Genomic DNA, 18,080 nt, shown 5'->3' with positions numbered 1-18,080 from the left:
TCTGCTGGATAATAAGCCCCCCTGAATCCAGCTGGACTTGGGTAAACACTATGTAGGATTGTGGGGACCTGTTTCTGAGCAAAAGTGCGTAGTACAGTTGTACCTTGGAAGCCAAACGCCTTGGCTCCCGAATTAATCGGCTCCTGAACGATCAAAACCTGGGTGTGTGTTTTCTGTTTTTCAAAAGATTTTTGGGAGCTGAATGTCCCGCACGGCTTTCACGGCTTCCGGTTGGCTGCAGGATGCTGTGCTTTGGTTTCTGAACGGTTCCAGGCATTGGATGAACTCCTGGAACGCATTCTGTTCGAAAACCAAGGTACCACTGTAGTAGTAGTAGTAGTAGTAGTAGTAGTAGTAGTAGTAGTAATAATAATAATAATAATAATAATTTATTTATTTATACCCCGCCCATCTGGCTGGGTTTCCCCAGCCACTCTGGGCGGCTCCCAACCGAATATTAAAAACACAATACAGCACCAAACATTAATTTAATAATAATAATAATAATAATAATAATAATAGTAATAATAGTAATAATAATAATGTCAGAGCTGCCCGAGATCCCAGCTCACAAAGGACCAACGCCGCTTCGTTGTTAAGTACGAAAGTCTTTATTGAAGTTCAGTTTCACTTCCACAGCCGCGGCGTGCAGCTCTACGTCTCAAACTCTAGACCGCTGAAGCTCCGTCTGAGTCTCCTCCCCCCAGACACCAGTTTAAGACTCTAGCCTTGCTCCACCTCTTCCTCTGCTCTTTCCTCCTCTGGTTCCGCCTGTCCGTCGGGGTCTCGCCCTTTCTAGACTCTTCTGATGCTGAATCCCCTGAGTCTTCCCCCTCCCTCCGGCGGGCTTTAGGAGCTGGTTCCCAATCCGGGTCTCCTGCTGTCCCTCGCGCCTGTACATTTGAACTTGGCGTGCGCGCCCAGCCAGTAACTTTCCTCCTGACCGTTTCACTGCTGCTGTCACTGCTTCCCCCTTCGGGTGGGCTAGCTGCAACTGACCTCCCCTCCGTTCCCCCACTCTCCGATGGAGGTGTGGTCAGCCCTGACTCATCTTCTCTCCCCGCTGGAGGAGACGCTGGCCCTGACACATGTGACTCTTCCCCCCCACTACGCTCTGGTGGTGAAACTGGTCCTGATCCCCCGCTGCTGCTTTGGGGGTCCCCGCTGGCTCCTTGTTTCTGGTGCGTCCCCCCTGGGACCCCCCTTGCCCTGACCATCGGCGCCCCCTTCTGGGAATCTTCTGATTCGCTGGAGAAGCTCATGGAATATTTCGGGCCACTGTCATACTCCCCTACGCTGCCCTCGGATTCTTCCCCTTTGCTCTCCATTTCCTCTCTCCCCTCTGCTCCTGCTCCCGAGCCCCTGACAAATAATAATAGAAGACAACTGAAGGCAGCCCTCTTTAGGGAAGTTTTTAATGTTTGATGCTGTACTGTTCTTAATATTCAGTTGGAAGCCGCCCAGAGTGGCTGGGGAAACCCAGCCAGATGGGCGGGGTATAAATAATAAATTATTATTATTATTATTATTATTATTATTATTATTATTATTATTATTATTACCCTGCCCATCTGGCTGGGTTTCTCCAGCCACTCTGAGCGGCTCCCAACAGAATATTAAAAACACGATAAAACATCAAACATTAAAATCTTCCCTAAACAGGGGTGCCATCCGATGTCTTCTAAAAGTCAGATAGTTGGATAGTCAGAGCATAGAATTAGTCTGATTAGGCTTGATCTGCTAAATAGGTCAGAAGAGGCTGATAGATATGTGGACTGTCTCTGGATCAAGTGACTTTTTATTCTTTGTCACTGGATGTTCAACTGGGAATCAGCCAGCCAGCCCATCATTTGAAAAATAAGACTTTAGAGCTGCCTTGCCCCCAAATGGCAACTAGACCTTCCTTTATGGCAACTACAACCTTGGTTTAGGGAGCCATTTGGCGCCTAGCTTATACTGTGGTACCTCGGGTTAAGTACTTAATTCGTTCCGGAGGTCCGTTCTTAACCTGAAACTGTTCTTAACCTGAAGCACCACTTTAGCTGATGGGGCCTCCTGCTGCCGCCGCGCCGCCAGAGCACGATTTCTGTTCTCATCCTGAAGCAAAGTTCTTAACCTGAAGCACTATTTCTGGGTTAGCGCAGTCTGTAACCTGAAGCGTATGTAACCTGAAGCGTATGTAACCCGAGGTACCACTGCATACTGTACCTAAATTTCTAACACTGCAGTACCCTTCTGTAGTTTCCAGCAACTGGTAGTCAGAGACATACTGTCTAGTATCCATTGCTTATTTATCAATCTGTCCGAGTACAGTCGTACCTTGGAAGTCAAACAGCTTAGTTCCCAAATGTTTTGGCTCCTGAACGCCTCAAACTTGGAATTGACTGTTCTGGTTTGCGAACTATTTTTGGAAGCTGAATGTCCGACGGGGCTTCCGTGGCTTCTGATTGGCTTCCTGCAGCCAATCAGAAGCTGCGCTTTGGTTTCCGAATGTTTTGGAAACGGACTTCCGGAATGGATTCCGTTCGACCACCAAGTTTACGACCGTATTGTCTGCTTTGACCAGCTGTGGCTCTCAGAGGCTTCAGGAAGAGAAGCCTCTTTGACTGTCACCCTGCTATCTGTTCTCTTAAGAGGCAAGGCGTCCGCGCTGGAAGTGGCGATGCTCTGCATGCGCATCACGTGCGCAGCCATTGAGCCGAGGTCTCTCCCCGGCAGTCCTTGCTGCTTGTGAACATATGTAAGCGTCATCTAACATGGGCCTGATGCCGCGGGGCTGCCTGACATCCGTAACAAAGCGAGGAAATGGAAGTGGACAGGATTATGTAACAGCGGCAGGCTCAAGGCCTTTTAAAATTAGGACTTTCCATCATGGCAGGGGAGGATGAGGCGAGGAAATTCCTGGGTGAATGGCTACGTTTGCCACAAGATTCAGAGCTTAGGGAGCTGGCTTATGCTGGCAGCTCCTACCACTAGCTCAGGTAAATGGTAGCTGTTCTCCCAAGGTTTCAGGTAGGGGAGTTTTGCGGTCTTATCTGGAGAATGAACCTGGGAGCTTCAGTTTGCTAAGCAGGTAAAGGTAAAGGGACCCCTGACCATTAGGTCCAGTCGCAGACGACTCTGGGGTTGCGGCTCTCATCTCGCTTTATTGGCCGAGGGAGCCGGCGTACAGCTTCTGGGTCATATGGCCAGCATGACTAAGCCACTTCTGGCGAACCAGAGCAGCGCAGGGAAACACCGTTTACCTTCCCGCCGGAGCGGTACCTATTTATCTACTTGCACTTTGACGTGCTTTCGAACTGCTAGGTTGGCAGGAGCAGGGACCGAGCAACGGGAGCTCACCCCGTTGTGGGGATTCGAACCGCCGACCTTCTGATCGGCAAGCCCTAGGCTCTGTGGTTTAACCCACAGTGCCACCCGCGTCCCTTGCTAAGCAGGTACTCTCCCTCAAAGCCGTGGTCTGTCATTACCTTGGTGCTTAACAATTTGCTCTTCCTGAGCACTGTGTGTTAGAAATCTTACATATTACGGCAGGCTTGGTTGATCTGTCATCTCTTGAGTTTTCCTTAGCGGTTGGTGAAGCTGCTCATGAGAACTCAGGCTTCTGATGTGGGGTGGCGATGCTGTTAGGAAGACATTCCCAGGTGACGAACCATTTCCTGGTTTGGTCAAAACAAAGTTTTGGCTGGTAGTGGGGGTGAGGACAGCTGGAAATAATGTGTATACCAAATTAAGCCTCCTAGAGCAAAATATACACCAGGAAGCTTAGTTTGGTCAAAATTGAGCATACAGTTCCAGAGTTAATGCTAAATACGTTACTTCTGGTAAATGAACCACTGTCACTGTGAAATTTTTTGTCCTGGGCCTCTTAGACTCGTCTATTCTTGCACTATATGAGGGGCGCATTGGTCGCCTGATGTGAATTTTCTCCTGGCTCTCCTACTCTCTATGGCGTCCATCTGTCTTGAGAGACAATGGAAGAGTGCGCTTTCGGGGTGAAGTCAAATTGTTGGAGAGTTACAGTTACGGCGCCTGCTGTGGCTGTAGAGACCAATATGGGAGAGTCATGTTTTGTTGCAGCTGGGGCAGATGAAGGCGTCTGGTTGTACTGCTGCAGATGTCCCATGGTGTTTCTTCTCTCTGCGATCCTCCCAGCGGTCATTCCTCCTCTGGTCACTGTTGTGGATATGTGACCTGACTGTCTGTCTACAAGTGCAAGGGATTCCCACAATGTTAATGTTGCCAATGTTAATGTTGTAGCACAGAATTGTTCTGCCAGTGGGCCTGGTGCCAGCTCCAGCCTTCTTCAGTTCTGCCTTCTTCCATTCAGCCTTCCGATCCTGCCTTCTTCCGTTCTGTGAACATGACAAAGCCAGCGTAGACGTCGCTGGGGCAGGAGTGCAAACATGCTGGGAACGATGGCTTGGGGAGAGCACATCTTTGCTTGAGACTCTGTCCTGCCATGTGATGCCCCAAAATTTCCTGACATATCGTGTGAGGGAGGCATTGAGGCATTGCTCCTAGCAGGTGTAAATTGCCCACGACTCACTTCTGTAAAGCAGTGTGCTCAACATGCAAGCTTGGTAGACCTTGCCGATTGGAAGGTCGGGGGTTCAAATCCCTGTGGTGGACTGAGCTCCCGTTTCTCTTTCCCAGCTCCTGCCAACCTAGCAGTTCGAAAGCACACCAGTGTAAGTAGATAAATAGGTACCGCTTTGGTGGGAAGGTAAACGGCGTTTCCATGCGCTCTGATTTCCGTCGCGGTGTTCCATTGCGCCAGAAGCGGTTTAGTCCTGCTGGCCACATGACCCAGAAAGCTGTCTGTGGACAAACGCTGGCTCCCTCGGCCTTGAAGGCAAGATGAGCACCGCAACCCCATAGTCACCTTTGACTGGACTTAACCGTCCAGGGGTCCTTTAGCTTTTTTTTTACCTTTTACTGAAGCTTTTTTTTTGCTGAAAGCTACTGCTCTAGAAAATGGTTCCTGGATGAACCTTGCTGCAGGATGAATTTGTTGAGCTATACGTGGAATCTCCTGTCTGCAGCTATTTTACCTTTTTTAAAAAAAAGAAGAAGAGGAAGAAGAAGACGAAGAGTTGTGTAACCCAATGCCAGAGAAAGGGAGTGCACAGCCTAGAAACAATTTTTTTGAAATGAGAGAGAAAGGTTCAGTAAGCAGGAAGGGGGGGGGTTGAGCTTTGCTGGGATTTATTAGGTTTTCCCTCCAGTAAAAATGAAAAGACTGCAGAAAAGTTTTTGCTGGTGTGCTGCAGACTAGAGAGCTAAGGCACAAAGTCGAGTGGGAAATAATGTTAAGGGTGCAGTCCTGCGCATATTTACTTGGCACTCAGTAGGCACGCACAGGCTTGCGTTATAAGTCTGCAGCCCCAAGCATCAGTTCCTTCTCCTTTGTGGCTGTACCCTCCTTGAGTCCACGTCTTTAGGTTTCTGGTCTCTCGGAATGTGTTGGTTGGGCTGTGAGGCCAGCCTGACTGACTGCTCCCCGAGTGATTGTCTCTTTCCAAATACAGTCAGACCTCGGCTCCCGAATGCTGAAAACCCGGAAGTAAGTGTTCTGGTTTTCGAACGTTTTTTGGAAGCCGAACGTCCAATGCGGCTTCCCCTTGGGTGTGGGAAGCTCCTGCAGCCAATCGGAAGCTGTGCCTTGGTTGTCAAACATTTCGGAAGCCGAATGGGCTTCTGGAACGGATTAAGTTTGACAACTGAAGTTTGACTGTAGCATGGTAGGAATTCTGAGGAAACAAAGATGGCCAGCAATATCTGAATAAGGCAGGGATGGGGGAAACCTGTGACCCTCTAGAGCAGCGGTTCTCAACCTGTGGGCCACCAGATGTTGTTGGACTACAACTCCCATCATCCCTGAGCTCTGGCCTTGCTAGCTGGAGGTGATGGGAGTTGTAGTTCAACAACATCTGGGGACCCACAGGTTGAGAAAGGCTGCTCTAGAGGTTGATGAACTACAACTCCCATGGGCCATGCTGGCTGGTGCTGATTGGAGTCTAGCAACACTGGGAGGGTCAAAATCTCCCCAGCCCTGGAATAAGGCACAACTCCACCTCTTGTTGAATAATAATACTAATAATAATAATGACCTTTCCAGCCTTCCTTGGTCAAATATGCAAAAGCAATTCGTATCTGTTTGTTTCTGTGACTCTAGACATTCTGGGCCCATAACCCCTGAGGGTGAGTCCGTCATTCGGGCTGAAAATTCATCATCCACTCTAGGTAGCTGAGGAATAAGCCATGCCTGTCCTGTCAGAAGATTCAGGTAAGGAACCTTCTGCTGTTTTAGTACATTCTCAAACTGTTTTAATAGGGTGCTATATTAGAGCCATGTTTGATTGAAAACCTGGCTCAGAGCACCGTAAAGGCTTAACAGATTAACAGTAACATACCATTAATATATTTGAAATATTTTTATATATTTATTGCATTTGTGCCTCTCCATTCCTCAAGGAGCTCAAGGTCGCATACATAGTTCTTCCCCTGCATTTTATCCTCACAACAGCCCTGTGAGGTAGGTTAGGCTGAGAGGCAAGGACTGGTCAAAGGTCACCCAGCTAGCTTTATGGTTGAGTGGGGATTTGAACCCTTAACCTCCCAGGTTTTAACCATCACACAACACTGGTTCTCTTTTGTTGTGCTCCAGTAGAAATCCCTAGGGTGGTTTACAGGTAGTTATGGGTGAATCTGTCAATTTCTTTTATTTTCTATTTTTTATCATACAATACAATCTCTACAGAGAAAAGAACATAGCATTGAGTTCATGGCGTCATTTTACATGGTCTTAAAACATTGTTTTAACATATAGTTTCTCCACAGACAGGTTTGTGAGGCTGGTTTCAGTCCGTCAATTTCAATTTCAGTCTGTCAATTTCAGTTTTTCACAGTTTCTCACTTTTTCCAATCGGTTCCCCACATTTTTACCTCAGGTTTTACATCAGGAGGGGGGTTCAGGTATTACCATTATTGTTGTTGTTATTATTATTATTATTTTGACAATTCATATGCTGCTTAATTGAAGTCTTTCTCAGAAACACAATACCGATGAAAATAAGACTGAGCTGAAACTATAAAACCAGAATTCAGTGGCTGGTGGAATAGAAAACAACAACAACCAAAGGAGTTCTGTAAGGGCAACACTGAGATTCGCATCATAAATTTCTACCACATCCAGTGCACATTTAAAGCATATGCCTTTCCCCAAAGAATCCTGGGAACTGTAGTAAGTTAAGGGTGCTAGCAGTTGTAGCTCTATGAGGAGGGAACTACAGTTCCCAGGATTCTTTGGGAGTCTTGTGCTTTAGGTGTACGGCATCAATCTGCCCATAGGAGTGCAGAGTGGCTGGGGAAACCCAGCCAAATGGGTGGGGTATAAATGAACAAATTATTATTATTATTATTATTATTATTATTATTGACAGATCCATCCTCTGGACCCATTGGCAAGTAAGGGCTGGCTGTGTTTGGTGGGGGAGAGCTTCATTGACCCTACTAGACCAGGGTCCCCTGCTCCCCACCCCAACCCTGGTTTCTCATTTTCTGCAGAAGCTGCCACTAGGATTTGGCCTTCAGCTCTGGCTGTGCTTTTCAAAAGCACTGGATAACCGGTACCCCCAGTGATTTCCTTCTGCGTTTCTCTGACAGGTTTGCACGAGACCCTCGCCCTCCTGACGTCCCAGCTGAGACCCGACTCCAACCACAAAGAGGAAATGGTGTTCCTGAGAGACATCTTCAGCGAAAGGAGTCTCAGCTATTTAATGAAGGTAAAAACTCTGAGCTGCCCGGTTCCCAATTGGCCTTTCATTCAGCCAAGGGAGCTGCTTTTCGAACCCCTGAACTCAAAAAGCTGGGCATTGCGATGTAACCAAGAGCGTGGTTACTGGGTGCCCTCCCAGCAGTGCCCAGGAAATAAATATATGGCTTTTAGAAGACATCTGAAGGCAGCCCTGTATAGGGAAGTTTTAAAATGTTTGATACTGTGTTGTGTTTTCATTTGTTGGATGCCGCCCAGTCTGATGCAGATGATGATGATGATTATTATTATTTTTTGAGCATTTCCAAGAGCTTTCCATGCTCAGGCATTAGTGGACTTCCCAGCCTGGCCAGGCCTGCTTAGCTACCGCGGCGAGACTACCCGGCCATTCTTGTTGCGCCTCTGCCCTGACACAGCTCTGGCTTATACTTTCTCCACATATATGTCCCCACAAAGGCCTGCCCCACATAGCAGGGAGACATTGCACTAAACATTCAGAGGAAAACTCCCTCAGAACTTCACAGCCAGTCAGAGCACATGCTGCCTCACTAGAGATCATGCCGCTCTGCCTGGTTGCTAAGCAACCCCACCTGCTGTCCCCACCCTCTTTGCCGGAAACTACAACTAATCCAGAATGCGGCAGCTAGACCATATAACACCGGTCTTGAAAGATCTACATTGGCTCCCAGTATGTTTCCAAGCACAACTCAAAGTGCTGGTGCTGACCTTTAAAGCCCTAAACGGCCTCGGTCCAGTATACCTGAAGGAGCGTCTCCACCCCCATCGTTCAGCCCGGACACTAAGTTCCAGCTCCGAGGGCCTTCTGGTGGTTCTTTCACTGTGAGAAGCCAAGTTACAGGGAACCAGGCAGAGGGCCTTCTCGGTAGTGGCACCTGCCCTGTGAAACACCCTCCCACCAGATGTCAAAGAGAACAACAACTACCAGGCTTCTAGAAGACATCTGAAGGCAGCCCTGTTTAGGGAAGCTTTTAATGTTTGATGGACTACTGTATTTTAATATTTTGTTGGAAGCAGCCCAGAGTGGCTAGGGAAACCCAGCCAGATGGGAGGGGTATAAATTATTATTATTATTATTATTATTATTATTATTATTATTATTCGCCAGCCTACCTTAATGCTAACAGAATTAACCCTTAAGCTTCATACCGAATCATCCCTGCTATTGCTCTTCCAACACTCCTCCAGGTTTTTCCGCCATCTGAGATGTGGCAGGTGGCTACAGGGAAGAAGGCCTTTTCGCTTTGGATCTCCCAGTTCTCCCAGTTCCACCATGTTTCTTCTAAGTCCGCTATATCTATGTTTTCTCTAAGACCAAGTGCTTCCGTTTGCCTGTTTTGGCTCAGAGGCTTGTGGCTTTAGCATATCAACAGATATCAGTATGGTACCTCAGTCGGTAGAGCACGAGAATCAGGGTTGTGGGTTTGAGCCCGACATTGGGCAAAAGATTCCTGCATTGCAGGGGGGTCAGACTAGATGACCCTTATAGTCCCTTCCACCTTTACGATTCTGTGAGAAAAGTGCCTGTTTCCAAATGTCTTTGGCGCTTGTGTTTTGGCCTACAGTGCTTTGCACATCTGCCCCTGCCCCATTTAAATGACGACCGCTTGAACATTATATTTTGTATGTGTTTGTATCTGCCTTCTGTTTCAGATTCATGAAAAGTTGTGCCATTATGAAAGGCAGAGCCCGGTCCCAGTTCTGCACAGCGCCTCGGCTCTAGCTGAAGACGTAAGTGTCTAGTTGAAAATGCAAGCGTTGCCTCCTTCTGAGCATGTGTGTTCAGGGTTGGCGTTGGAGTTTGGCGCCACTGCGCACCTGCCAAGGCCCCCACCCCACTTACCGAACCCTGAAGACTTTTGTGGTAGCCAGAAACTCTGTCAGGGCAGAGGAGCCACAAGAACGGCTGGGTAGTAGCTGATAAAGTCTCGCTTCAAACCCAGATGGCATAAGTTCTCCCCCCACCCCACATGAAAAGTCTATAAGGGGTTTGCGAGGCCTCACCGTTGTTTGCAAGAAGTGGCGGCGGCCTGCAAGTCCTCTTGGCGGTAGTGGGAGGTAGTGGCAGAAGCTGTGGCAACCTGCCTCAGCGAGGCCTTGCAGGCCACCTCTGCTTCTGCCACCGTCTCTTGCTGCCACCACAAGGCCTCGCAGGCCGCTGCTACTGCCACTGCCTCTGACTGCCGTGGTGAGGTTTCACAGGCTGCTGCTGCTTCTAATACCCCCCCCCCCCCGCCATTGTTGATTCTGCCTCTGCAGATTGTCCTGAATTTGGTAGCCAAGCCCCAAACCCAAAGTCCTGCTGGGATGGATTTTGACTTGCCTGCTGCTGAAAGTAACCATGAGGTGATTGATAGTATCATTTACCGTATTTTTCGCCCCATAGGACGCACCGGCCCATAGGACGCACCATGTTTTTTGGGGGGGAAATAAAGAAAAAAAAATTATTTCCCCCCCAGGCGCTTGTGGGGCCGGCTGTCCCTGGAGCTTGTGGGGCAGGCAGCGGAGAGAAGCCTTCTACTCCCCGCCGCCCGCCTGCAGACCAGGTCTGGGGACAGCGGGAAGACGCGCTGCGCCTCCCAGCTGTCCACAGAGCTTGCGGGGCAGGCAGCGGGGAGAAGCGCTCTTCTCCCCGCTGCCCGCCTGCAGACCAGGTCCGGGGACAGCGGGAAGACGCGCTGCGCCTCCCAGCTGTCCCCGGAGCTTGCGGGGCTGGCGGCGAGGAGAAGCACGCGTCTCCCCGCCGTCAGCCTCCAAACCACATCGGGAGACAGCGGGATGGCGGCGTTCCGCCTCCCCGCTGTCCCCAGACCTTGTGGGGCTGGCGCTGCGGCTCTCCTGAAGCCTGGAGAGCGAGAGGGGTCGGTGCACACCGACCCCTCATGCTCTCCAGGCTTCAGCGAAAGCCTGCATGCGCCCCATAGGACGCACACACATTTCCCCTTCATTTTTGGAGGGGAAAAAGTGCGTCCTATAGGGCGAAAAATACGGTATCTATTTTAGACAAGTAGCAGCAGTTGCCAGGACATTGTCCTGTTCGCCTCTGCGTAGTTCCTTCCTTATTTCAATTTTTTTGACATATCAATATGTCGTGATATTTAGCTGGTGATATATCACAATACAGTGGTACCTTGAGTTAAATACTTAATTTGTTCAGGAGGTCCGTTCTTAACCTGAAATTGTTCTTAACCTGAAGCACCACTTTAGCTAATGGGGCCTCCCGCTGCCGCTGCACGATTTCTGTTCTCATCCTGAAACAAAGTTCTTAACCCAAGGTACTATTTCTGGGTTAGCGGAGTCTGTAACCTGAAGCGTATGCAACCTGAAGCGTATGTAACCCGAGGTACCACTGTATTGAAAACCAGTTATCGCCCAGCCCTACTTGTGATGATAAAACACATCCACCTCCCTCGTGACTCGACTGGAATCTGTTGCTACGCACAAGCTGCAACTTTTATTTGGCATTGTGGTGTTAACTCAGTGGTAGGCAAACTATGGTCCGTGGGCCAGATACAGCCCGAGGGGGTCGTTATACCGGCCCCTGGCCCTTGCCACCCATTGGGTCAGTCCCTGCACGGAGCTAAACCGGCGTGGTACGTCAGATTAGCTCCGCGCGGGGACTGACTTCCAGGACGCAGCAACGGCTTCCTAATGGCTGCAGGAAGCTCCTGCAGCCAATAGGAAATAGCAGATGCCGCCTGCTCCGCTGCAATGGCTCCAAAAGTCAGTGGGGAAAGAGTGGTGGTCGTGTGTGCATGCGCACAGGTGCATGCGCTCCTGTGAACGGGCGATGCAGCCCGCTGACAGAAAAGCTTGCCGACCCCTGTGTTAACTGATCCCTGCCACCTTTTTTTCCTAGTGATTTGATGGTGCTGCAGAGAGTAACTTTGCATTCTTTCCATCTGAGATCTCTCTCTCTGCAGAATGTTGCGCAATTTATAATTTATTAGACTCTCTGGTGCCTTTGCCATAAGTGAGCAACACCGCCTCCAGACAGGCCTACGCTTTTTTCTTTCTATAGTCTTATATCCAGGAGTAACTGAATCTCATGTATTATAGTTGTAGCTTCTAATATGCCCTCTTATGCTGCATATGTTGGGATGGATTTGGAAGGTAGGATAGGATATATTACTTATTTGTTATCTTTCCACTTAGCATCTAGTTTAGCAGAGTTAAAAATATACAGTCGTACCTTGGTTGATGAACGCCTTGCGACTTGAACGTTTTAGCTCCCGAACGCCGCAAACCCGGAAGTGAGTGCTCCAGTTTGCGAATGTTCTTTGGAACCCGAACTTCTGATGTGGCTTCTGCAGCTTCCGATTGGCTGCAGGAGCTTCCTGCAGCCAATCAGAAGCCGCGCCTTGGTTTCCGAACATTTTGGAAATCAAATGGATTTCCGGAACGGATTCTGTTCGACTTCCGAGGTACGACTGTACCGTGCTTTGCAGCATCAATATAGAAAGCCGGGGTGAAGCTGTGTAGCTATCCAGGGTGCCTTTTGGCAGACGGGATCTTCCCTTTTATTTATCCCTCCAAATGAAATAACAACACAGAAGTGTGCAATGTAAAAATATAAAAATAGCAGTGAAATAAGTCAGGTAGAATATCTTTTTGGATTACAAAATAAATGGTTTAGGCCAGGGTTTCCCAAACTTGGGTCTTCAACTGTTTTTGGACTACAATTCCCATCACCCCTGACCCATGGTCCTGCTAGCTATGGATGGTGGGAATTGTAGTCCAAAAAACACCTGGAGACCCAAGTTTAGGAAACACTGGTTTAGATCAAAGATGGAGCCTATACATCTGCATGGTGAGAAAGGAAGTGTTCCTCAGGTGGGAGGAAGTGATAAGGATTAGCTTCCTATTGTTACCCTTCTCCCCTGGGCAAGCAGAGGATATAACCTCACAGAGTGCCTAACCCTTTGCTCACCTAGCAAAGCTGGGATTTTATATTTTGACTGGAGCATCATTTCCCCACAGCACACACACAGTCTCCACCCCCATCATTCAGCCCAGACACTGAGGTCCAGCTCTGAGGGCCTTCTGGCGGTTCCCTCACTGCAAGAAGTGTGGTTACAGGGAACCAGGCAGAGGACCTTCTCAGTAGTGGCGCCCGCCCTGTGGAACACCCTCCCACCAGATGTCAAGGAAATAAACAACCACCTGACTTTTAGAGGATATCTGAAGACAGCCCTGTTTAGGGAAGTTTTTAATGTCTGATGTTTTATCACTTTTTATTATTATTGTCATTAATTCTGTTGGGAGCTGCCCAGAGTGGCTGGGGAAACCCAGCCAGATGGGCGGGGTATAAATAATAAATTATTATTATTATTATTATTACACACCATACTTTTCCTTCTTCCCCTGTGTAATCCTGGGAACAAACTACAGCTCCTAGTATTATTTGGTGCGTGTGTGGGTGTGTATGTTCTGAATATATGGTGTGTACACAACCTTAGTCTCTGTTCTCATTTAGTAGCACACATGGGCCAGGTAGACACTTCACGCTAAACCAAACAATTGCTTAGTGGGACTATGCAAGCGAGGGGCCTTTGCAGCCACTTTGCTCCTCTTGGTCTGATTCAGCAGGCTGCATATGTTTTTATCTCCAGGCAGGGCTAAAAAAAAAGACTCATGCCTAAAACTGGAAAGGCATGGACAGTCAGGGGAGATGAGGGATAGCTAATCCTTTGCCCTCCAGAGGTTCCTGAACTATACCTCCCATAACCCCTGACCATTGGCTGTTCTGGGTAGGTGTAATGGGAGTTGGAGTCCCACAAAATCTGGAGAATTGCAGGTTCTCCATCCCTAGAGTATATGAGTTATTGAGGTCGATGGAACATCGGAGCTTTCTGTGCTCCTGGATTACTTCCCAGCCTTGTGTACCTTTGCAGGGAGTTTTATGTATGCCGCAGAGGTGGATGTTGACATGTGCTTGCACTGAGATTAGCAAAACATTGACCTGAAAATGCAAGGGAAAACAAAGACGCTGCCTTGTGCATGGATGATCTCTCTCTTTCTTTCTCTTTAAGGTTATAGAGGAATTGCAAACGACGCCAATGAATAATGACGAAAAAGAGCTGCTGCAGTTGCTTTCCACTCCTCATCTCAGGGTAAAAAACGGTTCTGTAGCTTGAGAAAGGGGTGGTGTTGCAGGGGGAGCAACTGTGCTCTTGGCCATTTCCTTGTCAATTCTAGTCATTTGCCGCTGCTTAATTTACGTGTAATAGGCTAACGTTATGAGGAGATCATTTCCTGTTAGGTGTTTGCTGAGATATTGCTGTGGGCGGCTGCTCAGGGTGAATGTGTAAGGTCACATCCGTACCCTACATTTAAAGCATCCTTGTGCCCCCCCCCCAGTATTGGGAACTGTAGTCTGTTAAGGCTGCTGAGAGTCCTTAGGACACAGAGCTACAGTTCACAGTATTTGTAACTCGATGGGAAGCCACAATTGTCAAAGAGTGTTTTGAACGTAGGGTGTGGGTGTGACCTCAGCAGTAGAAATATGACCAAAGAAAGCCTCTCTGAGATCATTTTCATACCATCCATTTGCAGCACTATGATACCACTTTAAACAGTCACAGCTTCCCTCAAAGGATTCTGGGAACTGTAGTTCGTTAAGGGTACTGAAAGTTATTAGGTGACTCCTTTTCCCCTCTCAGCCCTGTTTAGGGAAGTTTTTAATGTTTGATATTTTACTGTGTTTTTAATATTCTGCCCAGAGTGACTGGGGAAACCCAGCCAGATGGGCAGGCTAACAATAATAATAATACTTTATATAAAGTATTATTATTATCATCATCATCATCATCTCAGAACCACACTTCCCAGAGCTCCCTGTGAAGGATGACTGTCAAACCATTCTTGAGAATTGTAGCTCTGTGAGATTAGTGGTTTGTTGTTGTTTTTTTGCAACATGTCACGGTGCGTGAGTTCGCACATCATTCTGATTTATCAGTTGTTCTGCAGTGCTTCCCCATTTTACCACGTGGTTGTTACCCAGAGGAGCGATCTTGTGCTATAGCACAACACAAGTTGTGCACTCACACACACCCTGACTCCCCGCAGCAGTTTTGCTATGAAATGTTGCAGGATTTTAGCAGCGAAGCTACAGGACAGATTGGAAAGAAAGCCGTCTCCCTGCTCGGAGGCTGTTTCAGGTGCAAACAGTATGGACCCGCACATAACTTCCCCTACCACCATGAGCACAAATCATCACAAATGCACGATGAAGAGGATTTTTGGGAAGGAGCCCTCAGACTAGTCCGCAAAAGCCTGCTTCTTGCTTCCACTGCTGCATATACAGTGGTACCTCAGGTTACATACGCTTCAGGTTACATACGCTTCAGGTTACAGACTCTACTAACCCAGAAATAGTACCTTGGGTTAAGAACTTTGCTTCAGAATGAGAACAGAAATTGTGCTCCGGCGGTGCGGTGGCAGCGTGAGGCCCCATTAGCTAAAGTGGTGCTTCAGGTTAAGAACAGTTTCAGGTTAAGAACAGACCTCCGGAACGAATTAAGTACTTAACCCAAGGTACCACTGTACAGTTGATTTACTCATAGTTTTAATACCATTTTGTATTAAAATGGTAGTGTGGTGTAGTGGCCAGTGTGGTGTAGTGGTTAACAGCGGTAGTCTCGTAATCTAGGGAACCGGGTTCGTGTCTCCGCTCCTCCACATGCAGCTGCTGGGTGACCTTGGGCCAGTCACACTTCTTTGAAGTCTCTCAGCCCCACTCACCTCACAGAGTGTTTGTTGTGGGGGAGGAAGGGAAAGGAGATTGTTAGCCGCTTTGAGACTCCTGAAGGGGGGTGAAAGGCGGGATATCAAATCCAAACTCTTCTTCTTCTTCTTCTTCTTTGCTTGTCCTGTTTGTTTCTGTTTTTGGTTTGCTTTTAATGCTTGATTGTTTATTGCCAGTGCTACAATGTATGCAATGACACGTTTTACAGTTTCGTCTGTTACCTACCCTGGGTGTTTTCTGTGATAGAAACGTGTTGAAAAATTTATCCTTAATTCTGGATGTGCTTCTGTGCGGTGGAGAGAGTGGCTGCAGCTGCTCAGAGAACATGGAAGGGCGCTCTGCACATGTTCAGAGGATGTGCCCTGTGCATAATTACCACGTGGCGTTTGTGGCACTGAGAAACTGCCAGGCCTTGGTTTAGTCCCGTGCTGCTGAGCCGCACTTTCTCATCCCACCCTGATGTTTAACCAAACCTGCCCACCCGCTGCAACCTGCTGCTCCTTGCCCCATGGCACCGAATGCATAATATCAATGGCCGCTTCCTGCTTGTTGGCACGAGATCTTTATTCTCCCACTGCAGGAGGAAGGTCTTTTGCTCTCCTTGCCCTTTAGGTATTAAAAACAGCTCTATAACGAGCAGGATTTTTAGAGCAGGGTTTTAATCACGTTCGCCGGGGTGCCATAAGGTATGAAGAAAAATCGTTTTCAAATGATTTCCAGTTGCAGCAATCTGTAATGGATTTAGCAATGAGAGAGGCAGTGCAGAGAAATAAGATTGCTTTTATGCACTGGTTTCCCCCTCCACATCTGCCCCCTCCCCCCATAAAATCACCTGTAAAAGAAATAGAAATCTGGATAGATTATACCCAGTAAAATCAACAAGGTCTTCCCCAGTTGGTGAGGAGTGGGAGGGATGGTGTGTGGGTGTGTCTAAAGTGTGGGGATCCTTTGGCCCTACAACTCCCATCAGCCCTAGCACGCAGGCCAGTGGTCAAGGATGATGGGAGTTGTAGCTCTGCCATATCCAGAAGGCCAAAGGATCTCTGCATCTGCAATATTCTACTGCATCATTTCTCCTTGTATCTTGCATTTGGATGAAGAGAGCTGGGACTTATGTCGCTAAGATGGCGCCAACGCCATACAAGAGGGTGGTCATGTAGCAGGCTAGGGGGGAACCTTGACTTCTGGGAACTACAGTGGTACCTCGGGTTACAGACGCTTCAGGTTACAGACGCTTCAGGTCACAGACTCTGCTAACCCAGAAATAGTACCTTGGGTTAAGAACTTTGCTTCAGGATGAGAACAGAAAACGCACGGCAGCAGCAGGAGGCCCCATTAGCTAAAGTGGTGCTTCAGGTTAAGAACAGTTTCAGGTTAAGAACGGACCTCCAGAACAAATTAAGTTCTTAACCTGAGGTACCACTGTACAGGTTGCTATGGCTGCTAGGATTTATGAGGAGCGGGTGGCGATTTGAATCCCTGCAACGGGGTGAGCTCCTGTTGCCCTGTCCCAGCTCCTGCCAACCTAGCAGTTCAAAAGCATGCCAGTGCAAGTAGATAAATAGGTACTGCTATGACAGGGAGGAAAACGGCGTTAGGTAAATCGCATTTCCATGCGCTCTGGTTTCCGTCATGGTGTCCTGTTGCTCCAGAAGCGGTTTAGTCCTGCTGGCCACATGACCCGTAAAGCTGTCTGTGGACAAACACCAGCTCCCTCGACCTGAAAGCAAGATGAGTGACACAACTCCATAGTCACCTTTAACTGGACTTAACTATGCAGGGGTCCTTTACCTTTACCTTTTACCTTTATTAGGACACCTCTGTTCCCCTCACAGAGCTACAATTCCAAGAGTTCCCTCAGAAGGGCTGCTGGTTAAATTACCTTGAAAAACGGTAGCTCTGGGAGAGGAATAGGGGTCTCCTAGCAACCCTCATCACCCGTGACAAGCTATACTTCCCAGAATTCTTTGGGGGGAAGCCATGACTGCTTTAAAGCTGTGAGAGACTACTTGAAATTTATAGTGCAGATGGGGTTTCAGTTTTCAGATTCAGTTTCTTAGGCCATGTACACACTATATATTTAATGAATATTGCTTGCCCTTGCAAAGAAACCTGGGAACTGTAGTTTAAGGGTGCTGGGAACTGTAACTCTATGGGGGTAAACTCCTGTTCTTTGGGGATGTGTGCTTTACGTGTACGTTAAATTTATGGTGTGTAAGCAGCCTTATTGCCTTCTAACACCACCATTCAGGGTTCCTAATAACTCTGTGTGGATTGCTGCCGCCTAGTTGGTTGTTCCCTCCTTCCCCATCATCGGTATGCATTTAGTTGTTCGGAAGCCAACTTATCCCTTGAAGTGTGGAAAAATACTTCTTCCATAAGTCTCTGCTGCAGCTTTATGGCTGGCTGCCAGTTCAGATCCATTGTATGAAATATTTAATGATACCAGGCAAGCGCAGAAATTATGTTCTCTTTAGATTTATCGCCGATCTAATAAAACATGCGGGAAAAGCTGGGGGAAGATAATTTAAAGGGGAA

The 18,080-nt window shown here is 48.0% G+C and overlaps 1 protein-coding gene and 1 long non-coding RNA gene across 7 annotated transcripts in view; one reads left to right on the top strand and one right to left on the bottom strand.

Moving 5' to 3' along the window:
• The window catches only part of MPP3 (MAGUK p55 scaffold protein 3), an 81,098-nt gene that overhangs the window by 5,309 nt on the left and 57,709 nt on the right, over window positions 1-18,080 (top strand). For all 6 annotated transcript variants that reach the window (XR_014541014.1, XM_083583068.1, XM_083583070.1 and 3 more), the window contains exons 2-5: window positions 6,179-6,289; window positions 7,669-7,787; window positions 9,449-9,526; window positions 13,828-13,908. Coding sequence is in view for 5 of the 6 variants with exons in the window: in XM_083583068.1 (XP_083439194.1) it covers window positions 6,265-6,289; window positions 7,669-7,787; window positions 9,449-9,526; window positions 13,828-13,908 (303 nt within the window). In the remaining variant the exon portion in view is untranslated. The remainder of the gene's footprint in view (window positions 1-6,178; window positions 6,290-7,668; window positions 7,788-9,448; window positions 9,527-13,827; window positions 13,909-18,080) is intronic.
• LOC310748254 overlaps window positions 1-18,080 on the bottom strand; it is a 90,692-nt gene that overhangs the window by 65,636 nt on the left and 6,976 nt on the right. The window lies entirely within an intron of this gene.

Source organism: Podarcis filfolensis (genome assembly GCF_964270895.1).
Source record: "Podarcis filfolensis genome assembly, chromosome: 13".
Lineage (NCBI taxonomy): Eukaryota > Metazoa > Chordata > Lepidosauria > Squamata > Lacertidae > Podarcis > Podarcis filfolensis.
The sequence above is the reverse complement of the archived record's forward strand: the minus strand, read 5'-3'. Positions and strand labels throughout refer to the sequence as shown.